Source organism: Stenella coeruleoalba, assembly GCF_951394435.1.
Source record: "Stenella coeruleoalba genome assembly, chromosome: 5".
In the NCBI taxonomy this organism is placed as follows: domain Eukaryota; kingdom Metazoa; phylum Chordata; class Mammalia; order Artiodactyla; family Delphinidae; genus Stenella; species Stenella coeruleoalba.
Window position 1 is genome coordinate 7,026,240 of NC_137150.1, and position 24,198 is coordinate 7,050,437.

General features: G+C 39.2%; 1 protein-coding gene across 1 annotated transcript in view; it reads left to right on the forward strand.

The window, feature by feature from the left end:
• Nucleotides 1-24,198, forward strand: part of EFHB (EF-hand domain family member B) — a 48,466-nt gene that overhangs the window by 8,413 nt on the left and 15,855 nt on the right. The window contains exons 2-8 of the mRNA XM_079923303.1: nucleotides 6,583-6,645; nucleotides 7,333-7,476; nucleotides 8,177-8,357; nucleotides 10,626-10,736; nucleotides 14,208-14,337; nucleotides 20,457-20,540; nucleotides 21,133-21,200. Coding sequence (XP_079779429.1) covers nucleotides 6,583-6,645; nucleotides 7,333-7,476; nucleotides 8,177-8,357; nucleotides 10,626-10,736; nucleotides 14,208-14,337; nucleotides 20,457-20,540; nucleotides 21,133-21,200 — 781 coding nt within the window. The remainder of the gene's footprint in view (nucleotides 1-6,582; nucleotides 6,646-7,332; nucleotides 7,477-8,176; nucleotides 8,358-10,625; nucleotides 10,737-14,207; nucleotides 14,338-20,456; nucleotides 20,541-21,132; nucleotides 21,201-24,198) is intronic.

The window sequence follows — 24,198 nt, forward strand, 5'->3', positions numbered from 1 at the left end:
GCCTGGCCAAAGTGTTCTCAGAACTGTGCTGTGGCCTGAAGCCCTTCTTAATACTTCCTTCCTGCTCTCCCTTCACAGGTGACATGGTCTGAAAACTCTCTCTGCCTACCCTCCGCCTCCCCCTTCATCTTTCACAGGTGTTTCCCTTCATAAATCTCTTGTATGGCTAATGGGGGTGTCTGGTTTTCAGAGGAACCAAGCACTCACGCTGTGACCTTGGATATACTCCTTTTTCTAGAAAGGACTGTACTGGGGCAACTGGTGATATTTGAATGTGGTCCTTATATTAGATACTAGAATTAGATCCATGCTAATTTCCTGACTTTTGTGGCCTGTAATTGTTGTTGTTTTTTTCTTAAGATAATAAACCATGAGGAAAAAGAAAATAAAAGAGGACACAACAGTTTAAAAATTTCAATAAATTTTAGAAAATAAGAAGATGGAGACATGGCCACTGATTTTGCAGGGGGAAATGAAATATGAGGGAAATCAGGTGGTAATTTCCACCAGAAATGATCCCATTTGCCCGGAATAATCCCTGAGAAGCTCAGCCCGTGGAAGAAGATGTAGTAAAACTTGGATCTGAAAACTGAAGGATTGGTTGAAGGTCCAAATTCAGTGTAGCTGGGTTTCCAGTTCCCCTCCTCCATTCTATGCTCCCATGATTCCCACCTCTCTCCACCAACTCCCACTCCGTTCTACCAAAACTGTGGATTTATTTTCCCAAAGTGCCTTTGGAGTCAAAAGACTCCAAGCCAAAGATAAGGCAGGAGGGCAGCTCCAGGCTGAAAATGGGACGTTAGTAAGTAAAAGTGTAGTTTCTGTAGTGCAGTTTCCCTACCTTCCGCTCCCAGTGGGCCCTTCAAGGGCCAGCAGCTGGGGGTAAAGCCCACCCTCTCACCAGTAGGCAGTGACTAGAGAGACAGGAGGGCATGACGGATAAGAGTAGAGACTCAGAAGCCAGCCTGCTTGGGCTCAGATATCTGCCAATATATGAGCAGTGTAACCCTGTTACTCAACCTCTCTGTGCCTCAGTTTGCTTATGAGGGAGATGATAATAGTACCTACCTTGTGGAAACCATTATGAGTATTAAATGAAATAATACATAGGAAGCCCTTAGAATGGTATCCAGCCTATGTGATGTGCTTTATTATTGTCAGTTATTATTACCATTATTATTAGCCTCTGGAAATTCTGAATAGCCTAGAGGAAAAAAAAATTTATAGGGGGACTCTACCAAAATAAAGACTGCCTCATTAACTGATCATCTTATAGGAAAGCCTGAGAGTCAACAAGCCCTGTAACACACGGAGCTCCATAATCATCTCTGTGGAGTCTTAAACTTTGTGATGATCAGATGCCAGCTTGAAGAGAGGGGCCGAAACAAGCTAACAGAAACCCCAGAGAGAGCAGGGGAAATGTAAGCACACAGGAAAATTATTTGAGAGATGAAAGATGTTGCATTCGTAAGACAAGATCGGAACTTTTAAAAGAACAGCCAGAAACTAACACAACATTGTAAAGCACCTATACTCCAATAAAAATTAATAATAAATAAAAATAATAAAAAGAAAAGAACAGCCAGAGAAGAAGAGACGACATTTTAGAACTTAAATATAACTTATTTAGAGAGTCTAAATAAACATTCAGTAGAGGATTGAAGGATGAAATCAAAGACATTTCCGAGACATTAAAACAAATGCCCTTGAGGCAAAAGGAAAAAGACTCAGAAAAGATCATTGTTCCCTTTCTCGGGTTAAGGGGTCCCTAGGATCAGCAGAGGTCCCCCCTTTAGAGCTCAGGAAGTAGAACTTAAGGTGACCGTTAAAGCTGCTCTTAAGTTCCGTCCTGGCTCTGCATATACTCGATTTTCATTCTTATTTCTAGGGCTCTTGCAGCTGTTTCCCTTCTATTTGATACTGTTTATTATAGATTTTTTGAAAGCCTTCATTGCTTCCTTTTGCGTAATAAAGCAGTACGCAGTAAAATATTGAGAAAACAGTACAAAAAAGAAAATAAAAGCACATGGAATCTCACCACTCAGAAATGGCGATCACAACTAACAACTTTTTGTCTATGGTGTTCTGTGCATATTGCAGATAGAGACGTGATTCTTTGAATTGGTACGATGCAAATTTACGTCTTTATTTTAAATTCATGAACATTTTCCTATACCATTAAAATGATGTATATACATCATTTTAAATGATTCCACGATAGCATATCTTTTGAAGGTACCATATTTTATTTAACCATTTGCCTGTTGTTGCGTGTTTAGTGTGTTTATATCTATATAAATAAAACAAAAGTTCATTCCGTTTGTCTCTTTTTTTTTTTTTGCGGTACGCGGGCCTGTCACTGTTGTGGCCTCTCCCGTTGCGGAGCACAGGCTCCGGACGCGCAGGCTCAGCGGCCATGACTCACGGGCCCAGCCACTCCGCGGCATGTGGGATCTTCCCGGACCGGGGCACGAACCCGTGTCCCCCGCATCAGTAGGCGGACTCTCAACCACTGCACCACCAGGGAAGCCCCCGTTTGTCTCTTACTGGACCACATGAAAAATTACACAACAGATTTTCACCAAACTTGGGAAGCATGTTTGGGATAGCCAGATTCAAAGTGTAGGCTATGAAGAATAGAGTATATCCATGTTGTGGAGCTTGATGGAGAAATAATAGGGGAGGGAAAATAATTTTCCCTCTGCCTTTCTGAGTTCTTGGCTGAGACTTCCTGTGACAAAAGACAGATTAACAAGAGAAAAGCAAACACATTTATTAACACGTATACCTCATGTATACATGGAAGATACCCAGGAAAACTGAGTAAGTCCCAAGATGGCCCAAGTCACCACCTTAAATACCATCTTTAGCTACAGACAAAAAAGGATGTTGGGGGACTTCCCTGGCGGTCCAGTGGTTAAGACTTCATCTTCCAGTGCAGGGGGTGCAGGTTCGATCCCAGATCGAGGAGCTAAGGTCCCACATACCTCGAGGCCAAAAAACCAAAACCATAAAACAGATGCAGTATTGTAACAAATTCAATAAGCACTTTAAAAATGGCCCACATCAAAAAAAAAAATCTTATTAAAAAAAAATAGGATGTTGACAGAGAACTATATTAACCACAATGGAAAAGAATATTAAAAAAATAACTGAATCACTTTGCTGTACAGCAGAAATTAACACAACATTGTAAATCAACTATACTTCAACAAAAGAAGAAAACTCATCTAACTATGAAAAAAAAAAAAAAAAGATGTTGGGGCGAAAAGAAGGCCAGCTATGGGAGGTTACCACGGAAAGCATGATAAACAAGGGTAAGGTTTATTATGCAGATTACATCAGTGCCTTCTCCATTGATAAGAGTTCCTGAACATTTAGAGTCAACCTTCTCTTCCTAGTACAGAGAGGGAAACACCTTTACAAGCGATTTCCTTTGTAAAATGTACATGTCCCTTACAAAAGGGTAACTTCTACTCTGTTTTCAGAGCTTCTGCTGTTTCTTAAAATAATTGGTTGAAAACAATCCTTATGCCAAAGAGGCATATTTGGGGGTGGCAAATTCTGCTATCCTTCACATCTCAAATTGATGAACAGGCATCCTTGAAAACAACTGAAATAAAAAGAGATAAAAAGAGATCCATGACTGGAGCGAGACTTGTCACACATAACATGACACTGTAGATAGAAATCAGACATAATGGCTTCCATCTTTGTGTCCCCAATCAAATGGCCTGAGAACATCCAAACCTGATTACAGCTACTGATTTGGAATCAAATTGCTTTTCAAGTAGGCAACTCGATGAGGAATACCAAAGGCATTTCTGTCCAACAGAATGTTTACAGTGATAGAAACCTGGAATATCCAATGTCAAACACTTGGAAAGTCAGCAGATGACGGACAAGTAAAGTCATCTTCCTTCCATCTCTCTCATCATGTAGCATCTGGCGAGTAGCTGCCCTGGGTACCCTCAGCCTTAGGAATTAGTCTTTTTTCTTTTTAACTTTTTATTTTATATTGGAGTATAGTTGATTAACAAGGTTGTGATATATCGTTTCAGGTGTAGAGCAAACTGATTCAGTTATGTATATGCATATATCTATTCTTTTTCAAATTCTTTTCCCATTTAGGTTGTTACATAATATTGAACAAGAGTTCCCTGTGCTATACAGTGGGTCCTTGTTGGTTATACATTTTAAATAGAGCAGTGTGTACATGTTAATCCCAAACTCCCTAACTATCCCTTCCCCCAACCCTTCCCCCGGTAACCATAAGTTTATTCTTTAACTCTGCAAGTCTGTTTCCATTTTGTAAATAAGTTCATTTATATCATTTCTTGTTAGATTCCTTTCTCTTTCTCTTTCTCTGTCTGACTTACTTCACTCAGTATGACAATCTCTAGGTCCACCCATGTTGCTGCAAATGGCATGATTTCATTCCTTTTAATGGCTGAGTAATATTCCATTGTATATATGTACCACATCTCCATTCCTTATGAGTTAATCTTTACATTAAATATTTAAAAGAATGGCTGGAGCTTCTATAACATGTATAGCAAGAGAGACTTTATGTTCCCTGATATCTCTGAGATTTCTTACCATCTCCAGCTGAATTAAAAATCAATTGTATCTCAAAAAACAAACAAACAAATAAATAAAATAAAAAACAAACAAAAAGAAATTTAAAAAAATCACTTGCATCCCTCCTCTCTTTTCCCCACCCTGGTTCAGCTCAAGTTAGAGCACAGCCCCTTTCCTTTTTAACCTAAGGTTCTTCTCCCATTGTGTAGTTGTGTAAGTAGAATTTACCCAAGGTTTGGCATTAAGGTTGGACTGCTTGTGACTGGCTAGTTTCGCATCTTGGGCCCCCCGGCCTCTGACCTTGTTGCTAGATCATTCCCTCCTCCCACCTCTTTCTCAGTCTTTCTCTCATCTCTCTTAATCCTTCTTTAGTCTATCCCATCAAGACTTCATATTTTCTCCCATTTTTTAGCAAAGCAATTAAATTCTCTGTCTGACCATGTCTATGGGCTTCCTCTTTTATACACAGAGGTGTCATCAAGATACTCTCTTAATCTCTTTTTTTCAATCAATCAATCAATTAATTAATTTTTGGCTGTGTTGGGTTTTTGTTGCTGTGCACGAGCTTTCTCTGGTTGCGGAGAGCAGGGGCTACTCTTTGTAGCAGTGCACAGGCTTCTCATTGCTGTAGCTTCTCTTGTTGCAGAGCACGGATTTTAGGTGCACAGGCTTCAGTAGTTGTGGCACATGGGCTCAGTAGTTGTGGCACGTGGGCTCAATAGTTGTGGTGCACAGGATTTGTTGCTCTGTGGCATGTGGGATCTTCCTGGACCAGGGCTCTAACCCGTGTCCCCTGCATTGGCAGGTGGATTCTTAGCCACTGAGCCACCAGGGAAGTCCTTACTCTCTTAATCCTTGATGATTCTCCCTCTAAGAGGAATTCCTCAGTTAACATTTAACATAATAAAAAACTTTCACCTACCCACCTATATCCATCTGTCTTTATTGTCATCCAGTCATCCCTCATTTGTCTAATTAATCCATCCCCCTGCCAACACCTACACATTCATCCATTCACCCAGCTCTCAGCCTCTCTGCTTTTCACTGATTTCCTCCATCCTCCTCCAGAGACCTAGAACATTCTGTATGGGAAGTTTCTTTCTCTCGGTTTTTTAAAGAGAAACTTATGCTTTGCAGAAATAACTATCAGCTGCCTTGAAATGATAAACGGCAAATAGATAAGAGGTGCATTGCTGGGAATGAACTGTTATAATCTTTGCTTGGGCAAGGGAAGGGCAGATAAGACCCAAATTAGAATTAAGTGAACAAAGCCAAGTGAGGTTTGGGCCATTCACTGAAGGAGCTTGGCCAGGGGTGACATGTTCGCATATATCAAAAGTTAGTGTGGGCTTCCCTGGTGGCGCAGTGGTTGAGAGTCTGCTTGCCGATGCAGGGGACACGGGTTCATGCCCCGGTCCGGGAAGATCCCACATGACGCAGAGCGGCTAGGCCCGTGAGCCATGGCCGCTGAGCCTGCGCGTCCGGAGCCCGTGCTCCGCAACGGGAGAGGCCACAACAGTGAGAGGCCCACGTACCGCAAAAAAAAAAAAAGTTAGGGTGTTGGTGAAATACACCCACAGTGCAAACACACCCACACCCACTCAGAAATACTTAATACTTTGAGTTTAGCTTGAATTCAGCCACACTCTCATTGTACTGATGACAATAGGACAGCCGATAATTAACCTGTGAACTATGACGGGATTATTTCTGAAAGTTGAATCCCTCAGCATGTTGCAGAGGTCCTATAATTGATGGATCACTAATAATGCTGCACTGTGAAAAAAAAAAGGTATGCTTGAATATATGTGGCATCTGACGTTTATATTATACATCAGGATTGTCTTAGATTTGCTAATTGTTCTTACTACTTTTCTTAATTGTGTTAAGTAGTTGAAAGTAACTTTTTAGCATTAGATACATAGGCCAAATTTGAAATACATTCCATTCTTCAAAACACTACCCCTGGACCTGACCAATTATTGCTTTTTTTCTCTTTAGGCAGGGAAAGTTCTTCCGATTGGATACAGAGCTGCAAACTGCTTGACTGAAAAACTTCCCAGGGTGAGTGTTTTCAAAATGCATTTGTGTGTGGGGCTTCCCTGGTGGTGCAGTGGTTGAGAGTCCGCCTGCCGAGGCAGGGGACACGGGTTCGTGCCCCGGTACGGGAAGATCCCACATGCCGCGGGGCGGCTGGGCCCGTAAGCCATGGCCGCTGAGCCTGGGCGTCCGGAGCCTGTGCTTTGCAACGGGAGAGGCCACAACAGTGAGAGGCCCGCGTACTGCAAAAAAAAAAAAAAAAAAAAAAAAATGCATTTGTGTGAACATAAGATAAACAACGCTCAGCATTCCTTCTGAGAGTTGCATAAATTTAATGTGGTCAATTTGGATTATTCTTACTGTATTTTGGGGCCTTCTATTGAGGAGGTGAGGAAGTGAAAATTCCAGGCTTACAATTTCCAGCTCTACAAAAACTACAGGAGATTCCATTTATTTCGATGGGAAATAGTCATTTATGGTATGCTTCCTAACCTGGATACTTCTTGGCTGTTTTCTAAATATAACTTTTAAAATATGTTGTTTATTTCTATTAAACAATTTTCAGGATGTTTCATTGTTTGGAACTGTAGATCCCCAGGTACTGATTAAACTCATGTAATGAAGGGTGTTCATTGATTGGTATAGATCAGTCTTGCTAATATCTGATTGACTGGACTTAATAATTCTATTTTCTTCTCTCCCTGTTGGTAGCTAGTGACCCCACCTGAAGCAAAAAAATTTTTCAACTTCAGATATCCACCTGCTGGAGCCGAAAGAGTATTTTACGGCAGAGCAAATGATCCCCAAATTGCACCTTCTTTGACACACGGAATCAGATCTAAAATTTCAACACCGGTAACTTCTTTTCTATTTTTCCCTGTACATTATTCACTTACCAAGGTGAAAATGAACAAATGAGGTATTAGTGAAGTATCTCCTTCCCAGTCTTAATCTTGGGCAGTGAAAAAAATTCAAGCAGCCGCAGCCAGGAGGGTGAGTGTAGAAAAGTCAATGGTTTAAGCCACAGACTAATATTCTCCCCTCAGATAATAAAAGCCAGGCTGCACTTAATTTTCTCACAGTAAAGAGAAGTGCTGTCAAGGTTTGTTAAAGCATGGTAGGGACAAAGGCTGGGTGATATTGCTGGAGATGCTAGGAGTGCTTGTACATGCATTGCGTGCACGCAGGGTCCCGGTGTTCCCTGCTACAGATTGAATGGACAGCCAAGGGTCAGAAGACCTGATCTTATACCTGGAGGGAGCTGGTGGGAATCACGTGGCTCTTGCACTTGTCATTCCTACTTTTCTGGAACCTTGGAGTCGAGTAACCAGGGAGTTGCCCTCATAAATGCTTTAACTCCAATGAAAAGTCATGGTTAGACATGTCTAAGCTGCGTAACCCCAATTCTGATGGTTCATTTGAAGGGGAGCCAAGACAACGATCATGAAATGTTTTCCCACAATCATATTGTCTTCTCCCCAGCTATTGAGTTTCAGTGTTCAGACTTTTTTCCTGTTTTTGGTTGTTACACCTTTGCTTTGTACGATTTCTTTAGGCAAAGGTACTGATCAACCCACAGCCTATTACAACCTTTCAACAGAAAATGAAAGATAAGAAGGAATCAGTATATTTTAGCAATCAACGGGCACCGTTAGGAAAATCTCATGACCAGACGCCAGGATTACCTAAAGGCCTGGATATACTCAACACGACATTTGGGACGGCAGTCATCAAAGGTAGTGAAAATAAAGGGTGGGGAAGGAGTGATAAAATGTTTTCTTAGAAAATGGGATTAAATATCCTGTCGGGATTTATTTAGTGCTGGTGTAAATGTTGATCCCAGAATGAAAGATGGGAATCATAGCAAGAAAGTTACTCTCAGACCCAGAAGCCTTAGAGTTGATGTATGTCAAGGCAGTAAGAGTTCAGGGTTTGGAGAGGAGATTCAGGGAGCAGAGTAGAGATGGTGTAAAGACAGGAAAAAGACTCCGGGAAGTTGATCTTGGGACCAGCTGTGAGGGTTGCTATCTCTTTCCCCTGGACATCTATTTGTGTGTTTTATTTCCACCAAAGCCTCTAATGTGTTCATAACTCTTAATTCTTTTTAAAAAAATTTTTTGTATTGAAGTATAGTTGATGTACAATGTTGTGTAAATTTCTGCTGTACAGCAAAGTGACTCAGTAATACACATATATACATAATTTTTTGTATTCTTCTCCATGATGGTTTATCCCAGGATATTAAATATAGTTCCCTGTGCTATACAGTAGGACCGTATTGTTTATCCATTCTATATATACCAGTTTGCAACTGCTAGCCCCAAACTCCCCATCCATCCCTCCTCCACCCACCCTCTCCCTTGGCAACCACCAGTTTGTTCTCTACGTCTGTGCTTAACTCGTTATGAAATTCTGTTTCATACAAAGACCACAAAACAGATGTTAGGTAAATGCTGTGTACAACACTCATTGATGAAGATCCATGATGTGTACACTTGCTTATTAACCTAACAGGCAGTATCAGAGCAGATTCCCCTCTCATCTTGAGAGGGAGTGAAGCAATCTTTCAGCAAATGACTTAGAATAGAATTGGTCACAGGCCATATTTTCTTCTGCAGCCCCAGCGTCCTGCCATGTTGTTGGGTGCTTTCCCTTTACACCTTCTCACATTTAGCCTTTTCTGGTCTCTTACCCTCTCCTTCCAGGGATCTTATTACAGGAAAACTCAAATTCCATCTTTTTATCATCCTGCAGAGGAATTCGCTTCTTTCTTTATCTTTCTGCACCCACTGCGGCTCTGCACCAGGAACTTATCTTTTTTTCACCAAAATGTCCATTAGATTATTTTCCTTGACATAGTAACATCCGTTCTGGAGATAAATTATGCCTTTCTCTTGGAATGCAAAATCTGCAGTTGTACTTTAGTTTATCAGATCTAAAGTTAAAACTTGTTAAAATTTGAAACATGAAAAATGTATTTTAGAACAGATAAAATATCTTTTTTCCTTTTAAATAGGATTAAAAATTGTATTTAAGTACACCAGGCATTACAGAATTACAGTAATTATATCATAACCGCTATCAAGAATTTAATATGGAAAGTACTGCCTAGGTGTGCCTCATTTAAATATGTAATAGAAAGAATGTTCTAAAATGTATATATGTGTATTAATAGGTGTAATGGTTCCCACATCAAAAAGAAGCACTGCTTTACAGGATTATTCTGAGTAGGGCTACCTTCTGGTATTCTTAACTGTTTATAGACCCCACTTCTTGGCAGAAAGTCCCAAAGAAAACATCTTAATGTATGTTGTTAGGTTGAAAGAGAAGAGTGAAATTGTAAATGGAATTATATTTAAAAATCATTACATGAAACAATAAAAAGAAAATAATTCGCTATATATAAAACCAGGGACCACCAGTCCTGGAAAAGCAGCTGTTCAACAAAGATCTTCTAGCTCTAGGTTTGGGAGCAGTAAGAAGAAGAATTTCTTTCTGATGCCAGTGATTTCCCCGGCACTTTGGGCTATTTTGAAGATGAATATTCACATCTAAACAGATTCAGGGTGTGTGCTGTTGTCTACAGCTGCCAACATTTGCATCAAGTCTTCCCCACAGGGCATCAGGGTTTCTGAAACTGATTTGTGATTCAAATTTGCCTAGATCATCTTGGGAAGTCTGGAGCAAACTAAAATAAAAAGAATCCTGAGATCCTCAAAATTGGGAATTTAACTGGGCTTGGCATATAGCTCAGGACAACCAAATGGTTAACCAGTATGGAGTTCTTCAGAATTCTAGGGATTGAATCTGTTCAAGTGGGATCCTTAAGACGGTGACGCCTGGGCTATTCCTGTCTTTGGTGAGAAATCTCTATGTATGTTGGCTTTTTGCCCATGTAGCTTATGTAGTTAGCATACCAGTTTGTCATTTGCTCTAGTCAACTTAAATATGTTATAAAGAGTTGAAAAATGCCTTAAAACTGATTTCATTAATTCTTCCTTCAGAATTACCTGCTAGAGAGGTGGTGAATCCACCAAAATCCTATCAAGAAGTATTTGAAGAAGGACAGGCAGGACACGATCTGTATATTGTATCTCACAATGATTATTATGCAGGTAAGTCTCCTCCAGTGTAAAATGGGCCTGAGAATATGAGACTCAGATTTGTGAAGAGGAATAAGGGAGATGATGTGCTTAAAGTTAAAATGCCTGGCATATAATAGGTGATCAATAAATAAAAACTTATTACTTATAAGGTTATAAACCCCGATAGCTGGGAACACATACACTTATGCATTTTGGGTGTAAAATGTCGAAAGATATGTTTCATTAAAATGAAAAAAATAGCTAAGTAAGATTAAATGTTGGGTAGTCTAATCTTGTTTTTTATTCAAATAGGATTATTCTAAGTGCTTTGCTTTACATGAGGAATATTAGATAATGGTCAAGTGCAGAAATTTTCGAGTCAGATCAAGTTCAAGGCCTAGCTTGTCCATTTATTATCTTTTAGACCTTGAATATTTTACTTATCACCATCTATTTAAAATTTATTAAATAGGGATAATAATGTTGCGAGGATGAAGTGAGTGCCTGCAAAATGCCAAGCATGGTGCCTGGAACATAGTGAGGGCTCAGTAACTATTATCATTATTATTATTATTATTATTAAGTGATCTTGACTAAAAGCCTTATTACTAGAATTATTCTATAGCATAACTAAAAGGCATTGGATGTTTGCTGTAAACTACAATTTAATTGTTGACGTGTGGGTGCTAAGTAGAATCTTGATCTAACAGAGGATTGACAGTTAGACTCTGATACCTGTCCTGAGAAAGCCGATGGCCTCTGCAAGATTCACGAACTAATCTGCATTAGTTAGAAGTAAGACTAGCCCTTCACTGCAGCACAAGACCCCTCTCTCCGTCTTTATTTCTTTACTTTTCTCCTCCACCGCCCCCTCACATCATACTCCTTCTGGGGCTTGTCTGCTATGCCCATTGCTCCCCGGCTGGAGTCAGCCATTCCCTTCTCCCATGACCAGTCTCTGCTAGTTCCTTACGCTGCCGGTACACCCCGGTCCTGAGATCATCTCCATCCTCCCACGGCTGCTTCCACCGCGCTTTTTCACAGCCTTGACAAGGCTTCTCTCCGTGTCTCCTCCGCGTCCCTGGCTCTGTCCCTCCCTTTCTTCTTCTTTAATATAATTTTATTTTATTTATTTTTGGCTGAGTTGGGTCTTTGTTGCTGCGCGTGGGCTTCCTTTAGTGGTGGTGAGCGGGGGCTACTCTTCGTTGCAGTGCGTGGGCTTCTCATTGCGGGGGCTTCTCTTGTTGTGGAGCACGGGCTCTAGGCGCGTGGGCTTCAGTAGTTGTGGCACGCAGGCTCAGTGGTTGTGGCTCGCGGGCTCTAGAGCGCAGGCTCGGTAGTTGTGGCACACGGGCTTAGCTGCTCTGTGGCATCTTCCTGGACCAGGGCCCGAACCCGTGTCTCCTGCACTGGCAGGCGGATTCTTAACCACTGCGCCACCAGGGAAGTCCCCTCCCTTTCTCCTTTTCCTCCTTCTAGTCTTTCTTTTCTTTATTCCTCCTTCCCTCCATTCCTCTCTTGTGAAAATATTTTATTCATTTTTGGAAAAGTTTAGCATCGATAGCACAATCTAATCCAATGCCATTTAATTGTTTTAAGAAAGAACTATTTCAATGAATATGTATATAGACACCCTTTACGTGCATTTAGCATTTGGAGGACAATTTGGAGGAAAATGAGTGTAGTTTTAAAATTATTTATTTATATTGGAGTATAGTTGATTTACAATGTTGTGTTAGTTTCTGGTGTACAGCAAAGTGATTCAGTTGTACATATGTGCATTCTTTTCCATTATGGTTTATTACAGGATATTGACTATAGTTCCCTGTGCTCTACACTAGGACCTTGTTGTTTATCCATTCTATATATGGTAGTTTGCATCTGCTAGTCCCAAACTCCCAGTCCAATTTTTTTTTTTAATATTTAGAAGACTCTAATGGACTATCACATGACTGAAATTACTTTCATTTGCTGATTTTTACAAAAGTCTCACTAGCCTCTTGAAAAGGAATAGAATCCAATCCTGTAAATATTTATTTTTTACTTTTTCCCTTTAATGAAAGCACTATTTTTTATTATAAAAATATAATTGTAGAGAATGTAAATATCATGGAAAAATGAAGAAAAAGTAAATGTAACCTTGAAATCCCATTAGCCAGAGATAACTACATTTGATACATCAAACATCTTTCTAATCCCCATCCACGGAGCTATCTTCAGTTAAATGTGACAATAATCTCCATGCTTTTGGAGAACCTGCTATATGCATTTACTTGAAATAGTATGTCAAGGACATCATTCAATAACAATAACAATCTCTTTTAAATACACTTAATTTAAATTATTACTAAAGTAATACCTATTTTCTTTTATAAAATGCAGGTTGTATAGAAGTATATGAAATGCAAAGAAAATCTCCCACAATTCCCAGTCTGCCATAGGTGATACTTTCATATATGTTTTTCTTTGCTCATTCATATATGAGTGTATGTGTGTGTTTTGCATCCTACAGTACACACTTTTTTTTTCCCCTTTTTCTTCCCCACCCCCCCCCCACATATGAAATTTCTTGGTTGTCTTTTCAGGTCAGTTATCAATATTGTATTTTTCAGGATTACAAAAATGTATTGTTTATATATCTTTGTGAATGTGATTTGTTTCCATAGGATACATTCCTACATTTCTGAGCATCTGAAAATTTCACTCTTAGAGCCAAACTCTCCACCTGGATAGCTGCCCCAGTTTGCCCTCACAGGCACAGTGTATGAGAATTTCCATTTCCCTGCATCTTCCCCAATGGCGAACTTTGTCAATCTTCTTTATTTTTGCTTAACTGAGAGTCGAATTATGACTGTGCGCTATTGTTTTTGCTTACATTATTTGGGTTACTGGTGAGGCTGAATATCTTTTCTCCATCATTTTATAACCTTTTAGCTGATCTCTAGTTTCAGTCTTACTTTCTTATCTACAAATAGAAAACTAGTACCACATCATGGTACAGTACTAGATCTTAAAAATAAAGACCTCGCTGTTGGGTTCTCAGCCCTCTATCAACCTTTGAATGTCTCTAATATGAGATAAGTGATTATAATGAAATGTGAAGGTTGTAACGCAAATCTCAGTGAGAGCAAATATAAAACACCAATCTCTCAAATCTTAGCATAGCTTAAAGCACCGCTGGGGTCACAAAGCCTTGCAGTACCTCCCCTGATCTTAAGGATTTCTTTAACATTGATGGGCCCTGAATTTTTCATCAGTTATATGTCTTTCTCCTACATCATTTTTCTACTTACTTTCCAAATATTAACACAAGGAACCCTTGTTCCACCAGTCTCCCAGCTCACATGGGAGAATGCATCTGTCATCTGTAGCCAAATGTGTGCAGTTTCCTGTGCTGTGACAGTTCCATTCTTTTTCCCACTCTCATTTTCATTGTCATCATGCGCTTCTTGCACAAAGTTGTGTTGCTTAAGTCAGAAGTCTTCCCTTTTCTTTTCTTAGGAGAAGCAAAGCACCGAAAGTATAATCCGTCAAGTTTTCATAGATTTAACTTGTATGGGATCCCAACACCACATTTTAATGATGGACGAAACATGGCAAAAACTTTACATTGGCTTCACGAACTACAAATGTAAGTTTAAGTATGTTGTGTCTTGGAACAAGGGTTAGATATATGGCACATGGACTTGACAGTTTATTACGTTTATTTTTTGAAGAGGTAATGCAGTGACATGGTTCAAACATAAAAATGATAGAAAAAGATACACAGTGATATGTCTTCTAAACTGTCCAGTTCCCCCAGAGATAACCATGATACTGTCTTTTTGTTGTTGTTGTTGGTTTTTTTTCTGTTTGATTTTTTGTTTGTTTGTTTTTGACCGCGTGGCTTGCAGGATCTTAGTTCTTCCAGCAGGTATAGAGCCTAGGCCCCCTGCAATGGAAGTGCAGACTCCTAACCACTGGACTGCCATGGAATTCCCTGTGTGTGTGTTTGTGATTCTAAAGTAATTTCATGTCTTTTCAGCAGATTGGAAGACATACATGAATGTTTTTAATATATGGGATCAACCCTACTATGTTTCTTAAAGATAGTGGGGTTTCAAGTCTCAACAAAGACAATCATGTCACATATAATTGACCTGTCATTTATCATTCAGCTTTCTTGAATAGTTATTTGGGCACCTGAGCATCTGACTTAACTCTCACAAACTGTGAACTTTTTATACCTGCATTCTACATTTTGACTACTTTCCTAAGAAATTAAAATAAGTTTCCTTAGTTTTTCATTCCCTGTCTTATATTTTATATCTAAGCCAACAAACAAAATAAAAACCTATATTTCCTACTATGTTTAAAAAATCAGAAGATTGAAAATACTGAGGTACTGGGTTGAATGGTGGCCCCAAAGATGTCCATGTTCTAATTCCCAAAACCTATGAAGGTTATATTATATGGAAAAAGGGTCTTTGTAAATGCAATTAAGTTAAAGATCTTGAGATGAAGAGATCATTCTGGATGATCTGGGTGGACCCTAAATCCAGTGACAAGTGTCCTCATAAGGGAAAGGCAGAGGGAGGATTGAGACAGAAAAGCAGAAGACATTCAGAGGAGAAGAAGGTGATGTGAAGATGGAGGAGGCTGGAATGATGTGACAGCAAGCTAAGGAAGGCCACAAAAAAAAAAAACGTGCCAACAGCCTCCAGATGTTGGAAGAAGCAATGAACAGATTATCCCCTAGAGCCTTTGGAGGGAATGCAGCCTTGCTGTCACCTTGATCTCAGACTTGTGGTCTCTAGAACTGTCAGAGAATACATTTCTACTGTTTTAAGCCACAAGTTCATGGTAATTTGTCTAGCACCCACAGGAAACGAATATACTGGGCTTGCATTTCTATACATCAATGGTGGGAGTGGATTTGCTTTGCTCTCTGCCCTCTTTATTTTTTTAGTTTATAACTTTTTAAAAATTAATTTTTATTGGAGTATAGTTGATTTACAATGTGTTGGGACTTCCCTGGCCATCTACTCTGAGCTTCCACTGCAGGGGTTGCGGGTTCGATTTCTGGTCAGGGAACTGAGATCCCACGTGACGCACAGTGCGGCCAAAAACAAAAACAAAGAAACCAAAAAACAAAACAAAACAAATACAATGTTGCATTACTTTCTGCTGTATAGCAAAGTGAACCAGTCATACATGTACATCTATCCACTCTTTTTTAGATTCTTTTCCCATATAGGTCATTACAGTGTATTGAGTAGAGTTCCTTGTGCTCTACAGTAGGTCCTTGTTGCTTATCTATTTTATATACAGTAGTGTGTATAAGTCAATCCCAATCTTCCAATTTATCCCTCCCCCCCAATCCCCCTTGGTAACCATAAGTTTGTTTTCTACATCTGTGGCGTCATTTCTGTTTTGTATATAAGTTCATTTGTACCATTTTTTACACCCTCTGTCCTCTTTAAAGGGTACACTGGCCCTCCAAGTTTCCATAGGCCCCCAGGGTGCACACAGAGTTTGCACATTCCCACAGGCACCCACCTGCCTCGCTCATTTGCCTGTCTGGTCGCTGAAATAACAGCTCCCAATTATAGAGGCCAAATGCTCAGTACTTTATATATGATTAATTTAATCCTACCAACACCTCTGTGAGGTAGGTGTACTATAATTTTTTTTCAGGGGGGTATGGAAAAGTTCATTCACTGAACCTATCTATGAAACAGAAACAAAATCAGGGACACAGAGAATAGACTGGTGGTTGCCAAGGGGGCGAGAGGGTGGGAGAGGGTAGGTTTGGGAGTTTAGGATTAGCAGATGCAAACTGGTATATACAGAATGGATAAACAACAAGGTCCTACTGTACAGCACAGGGAACTATATCCTGTGATAAACCATCACGGAAAAGAATATGAGAAAGAATGTATATATATGCATAACTGAGTCACTTTGCTATACAGCAGACTAACAACACTGTAATTCAACTATACTTCAGGTGTACTATAATTTTTAGCCTTTCCATTTTACCGATGAAGAAACTGAACTACAGGGCTTCCCTGGTGGCGCAGTGGTTGGGAGTCCGCCTGCCAATGCGGGGGATGCGGGTTCGTGCCCCGGTCCGGGAGGATCCCACATGCCGCGGAGAGGATGGGCCCGTGAGCCATGGCCGCTGGGCCTGTGCATCCGGAGCCTGTGCTCCGCAGCGGGAGGGCCACATCAGTGGAGGCCCGCATACAGCAAAAAATAATAAAAAAATAATAATAAAATTAAAAAAAAAAAAAGAAACTGAACTACAGAGAAGTGAAATCATTTGCCCAAGATCATGCAACTGAGAAATACTAGGGGTAGGGTTGAAACCCTGGCAGTGTGTCGCCAGGGGCTGTCTTTAACCACTACACCAGGGGTATAGACAGTGGATTCTGTGATCACAGGCCTGAAATTTTGATTTCCATTTTTCTCCCACTCCCTTATTATATGAGTTTCTGATAGTTGAATTATTGAAAACAATAATGTTAAAACATAAACACAGAAGAAATTCTTCCAATATTATACTAAACCCATATGAGATAGTTTTTCTTTAGGGTATAGAAGAAGAGCTTATAAAACAAATATTCATGAATTTATCGCTATTAAAGTTGTTAAAATATACATAAAGGAAAACATGAAGAAATGATTTAAGTATTTCACTAGATATTTATAATTAAATATAACATAGAAATTGACACTTAAAAGAAGGTGACAAATATGGTTTATCCACTTCTGAAAGCTTAGAAATATTAAATCTATTATCCATTTCTTAAAGATATGAAATAAACATATTCACAAGGTGCCTTAAGGAGGTCCTAAGAGTAGAGCTTCTGGGTCATTAACAAGCACATATTTATCAATGATTAGGGATAGTCATAAAAAACCACACTGAATTTATAAAAGCAGGCCATATGCAGGATGCATTTCCCACCAACTTGTCTCTACCCACAAGGAAACATCATTTATGGAACACTGTTTTATTTGATCACTTTCTGTATTTCGAACTTAGTTGGAAAATTATTGCTGAAATGATAGATTCTTTATTCCCTTGATTTGTTGTATTTCAAAAAGGACTCACTACTTCATTCTTCAGTGTGATTTCTATTATAAACTTAGAGTGAAGTATATTCGTTTACATCTCTTTTTTTTTGTTCCTATTTTCTTCTTTTTTTGTCTTTATTTTTAAATTGAAGAATAGTTGATTTACAATGTTGTGTTAGTTTCAGGTGTACAACAAAGTGATGTATTTATTCATATATATATAAATTTAATCTTTTTCGGATTCTTTTCCATTCTAAGTTATTATAAGATATGCAGTATAGTTCCCTGTGCTATACAAGAACTACTGTATAGCACAGGGCCTACTGTATAGCGCAGGGAACTATATTCCCTGTTACATATATTGGTTATCTATTTTATATATAGTAGTGTGTATCTGTTAACCCCAAACTCCTAATTTATCCCTCCTCCACCTTCTTCTTTGGTAACCATTGTTTGTCTTCTATGTCTGTGAGTCTTTTTCTGTTTTGTTTACATCTCATTTTGATATGCATTATTTTAACATAAATTTGTTTCACTCTTAACTTTTGAGAGTTATTAGAGATATATACTTTTAAGGAATATATTTCCTCCATAAAACTACCTCTATCTATATTCTGTTTATGACCTTTGGTCTGAAGAATCAGTTAGAATGTTGAAATGGGGTGTGTGTGTGGGTGGGTGTATGTGTCTGAATGAAAAAATTGATTGGCACGCAGAGACTTTACTCTGAGCTGGTTAGTGAATACTTTGAGGTGTGTAATGATGTTACAGCTATTGATACTCTGACATACTTGGTTGCTCAGAAATACTTCCCGATTCTCCCAGAAACATAACCCAGGCACTTTTAGGCTGAGAAGCGTAGGCTCCATGACTTAGAATCCTTACCTTTACCATCCAGGCTTGCTCCTAATCATGCCCCTTGGAGCTGGTTTTATTTATTTATTTATTTTTAATTTTTGGCCGCGTTGGGTCTTCGTTGCTGCATGTGGGCTTTCTCTAGCTGCGGCCAGCAGGGGCTACTCTTTGTTGCAGTGCGCAGGCTTCTCACTGAAGTGGCTTCTCTTTGTTGTGGAGCTTGGGCCCTAGGAGCGTGGGCTTCCGGGCTCCGTAGTTGTGGCTGTCGAGCTCTAGAGCGCAGGCTCAGTAGTTGTGGTGCGTGGGCTTAGTTGCTCTGCGGCGTGTGGGATCTTCCTGGACCAGGGCTCGAACCTGTGTCCCCTGTATTGGCAGGTGGATTCTTAACCACTGTGCCACCAGGGAAGTCCTTGGAGCTGGTTTTAGATTGTCAACTTTATTTGTTCAAATTACAGCCCTTAAACTGCCTCTGATTTATTCTGACTTTACCCATATTGTTCTTTTTCTCCCTTTTTGAACTAATGGGAAGTAAATGAAGAAATAAAAGATGAATTACTTTATATTTCATCTTTTGTTTCTCCACAGAGTGTCACTCTTCTCCAGAAATTTATTCAACTCCATATTTCTCCAGTACAGGAAACAGTTTTAAAAGCAAATGGAATCTAAGAGTTCATTGTTTTTAGTCTTAGCAAAACAATAGAGAATTTATTAATTTTAATGTTATTAAATAGAGATGTTGTAATTTTGCAGTTCTCAAAAGAAATTCTTAGTCATTTAATCACAGTGATAGAAGTAATGAAATCATGTTACAGAAAATTGGCAAAATAAAATCACCCATAATCCTGTCACCTTAATTCAACCTTTATTATCTTTTTAATCTATTTCTTTCTAGTGTGGCTTCCTGTGTTGACTTTTGCATAGCTTTAATCAGAGTGCAATAACATTTTATATCCTGGTTTTTCTTAACATAAAATAATTTTATATTGCTGTGTATTCTAAATAACCAACATTTTGAATGCACACAAAGTGTGTTCTTGTTAATACGACATAATCACCCTCCAGGATTGAACATTTAGATTCTTTTTTTTTTTTCCCCATCGTAGACAGTGAGGCTACAAGCATTTTTATAAATGTAACTTCTTTTCACACTTAATTATGTGGATTATCTCCTTATGATTGGTTTTCAGATGTGGATAAAAGAGGATGAACATTTTTATGCTTTTTGAATCATGTTACCAAATTATTTCCAAAAGGATTATAGCAATTTGCACTCGCAATCTACAAGTGTTTTACCATACTTTTTGCCAATGTTAGATATTCTCTTTCTCTGTCTCTTGTCTCTCTCTCTCTCTATATATATATATTTACTTACGTACTATTTAAAAGTGGTACTTTGTTGTTCTTTTATCTTATATTTCTTTTATTACTGGAGAGTATTATAATTTTTCCATATATTTGCTTACTAGATTTGAGTTATTTGTTTATATCCTTTGGTTATTTATTTCTTTTATGCTTACTGTTCCGTTAGCAGTTTTAGGAGTTACACTCATAAGAATGGTATTAACTCTTTTTGTTTACTGAAAAAAATTTTGTTTGCTTGTCTTATTCTTTAATCAAAATTTTATATTCTATTATAAACTTATCTTTATAATAGAATATACATGATAGAAGAATGAACACATAAAGCTCTCTTTTTAGCATATAATTTCTTTTGAAACTGGATTTATTTTGTGATGGCCCAAATGATACTATGGTATTCCTCACCATATGTATATTTGGTAGCCAAGAATACTTTAGGTAATACAGATACCTGACAATTTTCTAATTTTATAGGAAAAGAGGAGCTAAGGTTGTATCCAAGAGAGTTGATGATTTCAAAGAAAAATTTCAACATAAACTTGGAAGAACTTTAGATCCGTAAGTTCATGATTAACTTAGAATTGAAAATGTTTTTGGATCAAATTTACAAACTACTCTTGTGGTAAATTTTGGTTTCTGTTCTATTAGGTTCTATCAATTAAATAAGAATCATCCTTTTGTGTTAATCAGGGAACTCTTATTAGCCTCTATAGCGCTTGGGGTTCCAGGAAAGTACTGAGTCTCCAAAATGGACAGGGCCTTTGGAGAACAGGGTGGAAGAATTTTGTGTAAAGCTTTATTTCTGAGATCTCAGAAATTTAACTTATTGCATTATATTTTCCTCTCTCTTCCTTGTCCCCACCCCCCCCACCCATGTATATGTATGTACTTCCATAATTCTGCTTTGAGTATGTTCTGTTTTTTCTTCTTCAATCTGGACTTTTTCACTGGAAGCCAGTGAAAGCATTCAGCCATTGCTAATGCGAGTGGGAGATTAGGAAAAAGATCTGTTGGAGAACTTCTGTTTGATTCTCATAGTTTGGTTATAGGAGAAAATATAGGCGATAAAAAAAAAAAGGCAAACATATTTTAAATTCCAGGGATGCCATGTGGTGGGAATTTTCACTAAAAGATTTGTTTTCTTTGATAGCATTGCAGAAACAATGAATGTTCCCCCAGACCACATATTTGGGGCTTGTCTCCGTCCTGATGATTATGGTAAATATACAAACTTTCTTCTTAAAAAACAAACAACAAAATCCCCCCCACCCCCCAAATCATGCAGTTAAGTTCACCATCTCCTTCTCTCAAAGCTTCTAATTTTAATGGCTTAAAATATTACATTAACATTAAAGAGAACAATTTGTAGCACAAGAAAGAAACAAAATTTTCATATTATATTTGAAATAGGAACAGTTTAAAGCCCTTGTAATGAATTCCTTAAGTGTATTTAAGGCTCAGAATTTTATTTAGAAAATAAATAAGGCCTGTATTAAACAAGCCAAAGTGAAGTGAGGCAGCTTTTTAATGAATTCCAATATTGTACTAGGCCCTTGTTACTCAAAATGTGGTTGCAGATGGGCAGTGTTGGTGGCCCCTGCAAGGTTCTTAGAAATGCAGAATCTCAGGCTCCACCCCAGACCTACTGAATCAGAAACTGCAACATTCCCAGATGAACTGTAGGGACATTCAAGTTCCAGAAAGCACTGTACTCTACAACCACATACTTAAGAACCACTCTTCCCACCAGCCAATCAATTAATCAACCTATAAAGTGGCAGAAGAAAATTCCCAGGATTTTTGTCTTTAGTGCTAAGGGATCTAAACAGCAGACTTCCAAAGGGAAAACTCTGCCAAAACTTATCAGGATTGGGCTGTATTTTACTGGTTTTCAAAATACAGTCTGCAGTGTACCTGCATTAAAATCACCCAGAGAATTTATTAAATATGCAGGTTCCTGGGGACCCATGCTCATATATTCTCATGTACACTAAACTTTAAGAACTGCTACTAAAAATGTGTTAAAGTCCACTCACTGACAAATAAAATAAATATTTACTGAGCTTCTGCAACATGGTGTTTCAGAGCACCATGAACCACCACATTAGGAGATTATATTTTGGTTCTGTTTTTCGATCCACTGTTACATGTGTAATGGATGCCTGCCCATCTTAGAGGCTCTTCATACCTCTAGAAGTGGGTAAGGGATGATTTAGGAAATCCATCAGTTAGCCTGAAATACAAGTAGGTAATCATGCTCAGCTGCCTCCTTGAGGGCAGGTTCATGCTGGTTGGCGCCCCATCTTGCTGTCTGTTGGATTCTTGGGGTCTCGCGCACAGTACATTGTTTTCCCCGGTATCTATAGCATGAATCAATGTATCTTACACATAGTTTATCATGTTGACAATTAGGCAACATTGACAAATTTCCTAATAGTTGAGCTACATTACCCTTAAAAGTTGAATGATAAGATAGAGCTATAAAGTGAAAAGGAAGGACACAGACATTAATAGTTTAAAAAATGTGTCAGTATTGGCCTTGGCACCGTACGGCGTAACTGTGTGAGGGGACTGTCAGCCCTCTCTAGACTTTTCCTGGAGCTCGTGGATGGACACATATTAACCCCAGTGGCCTTTTGTGACTACTGTTGGGGTTAGCTAGCAGCATCTATTCCGTGGAAAGCTTCAGGGTCTGCCTGCTTCCGAGAACATACTGGTTTCTTTACTGGGCCTGGATTGCTCCCTTACCCTTACTTAGGGAAAGAAAGGCAACTGCACAAAGAATGCCTCATCCCTCAGGCCTGGGGTTGTTGGTTATGTTACGATGCTTCCAGGAAGAGTGCTGTGTCCAGCTCCCAGAATGCACCAGGACAGAGGCGATGTGGAGGAGAATCTGGCTCCCAGAATGCACCAGGGCAGAGGCGATGTGGAGGAGAATCCGGCTCCCAGAATGCACCAGGGCAGAGGCAATGTGGAGGAGAATCCGGCTCCCAGAATGCACCAGGGCAGATGCGATGTGGAGGAGAATCATAGGCAGTAGTGCATCATGAGAATTGGTAGCAGGCAGGGTGCAACTGAGGAGCAGGCGTGGCTTTTCTGATGTCCCTGGCGTGGTAGCAAGGTCATGGGTCTCTCTCTTAGGGCCACAGCTTGTACTCCTGATTTCAGCTCTTCAGAGGTGGCTCTTGAGTAGTTGTCAGTGATTTGACATGAGCTTCATAAATATTCTCTCAGGGCCAGGCCAGAAGAGGGTATCAGCGTACCTCTCATCCACTAGGCAGTCATACCTGGTAGGGTTGTGGTGGGAAAACCAGGTAGAGTTGGAGATACAACCTTTCAAATGGTTATTTTTGGATGTTAATGGAGAGTGAAGGCCTCTGAAGATAAAAAAAACTCAACCAAGAGCCATCTTGTGGAAGAGCCGGGGTGGGGGGAGGTCCTTATACAGAGAAGCCCCCCAGAGGGTTGACATCAGGGGAAGAAATGTGGAAGAGGAAAGGAAGCCACACTTATGTGTCAAAAATCACCCCTCATCACTTTGATTTCCTCTCGCAGAGCCTTACTTGGGTTTTGCCTACGTTAGGATGGTCTGATAATAGCTGACCCCGTTTCAGATGATCTTGTTCTGAGGCACTTGGCCAGTTCCTGGAACCAGCGCTGGTTGTGGGCTTTTCACCCATACTTAGGGTCTACCCTTAGAAAGAAGGCTTTTGTCAGAATATGCAGGATTAACTCCTGATTTTATAATAAACTTAGAGGTGCTACGAGTACCTATTAAAAAAGACCCTTGACAGAGCCTAATAATATAGGGCCTTGTACAAAGTAGGTGTGAATATTAGTTGCCTTGAACTGCAACCAATGTTGCAATTTATTTTTTTTCAATTTTTAAAAATTGAAGTATAGTTGATTTACAATGTTGTGTTAATTTCTGCGGTACAGCAAAGTTTTACATACATATACATATACATTAAAAAAATGGATCTCCTTTATGGTTTATCATAGGCTGTTGAATATACTGCCCTGTGCTATATAGTAGGACTTTGTTGTTTATCCATTCTATATATAATAGTTTGCATCTGCTAACCCCAAACTCCCAATCCTTCCCTCCCCCAACCCCTTACCCCCTTGTCAACCACCAGTCTGTTCTCTATGTTTGTGATTCTGTTTCATAGATAGGTTCATTTGTGTCATATTTTAAATTCCACATATAAGTGAT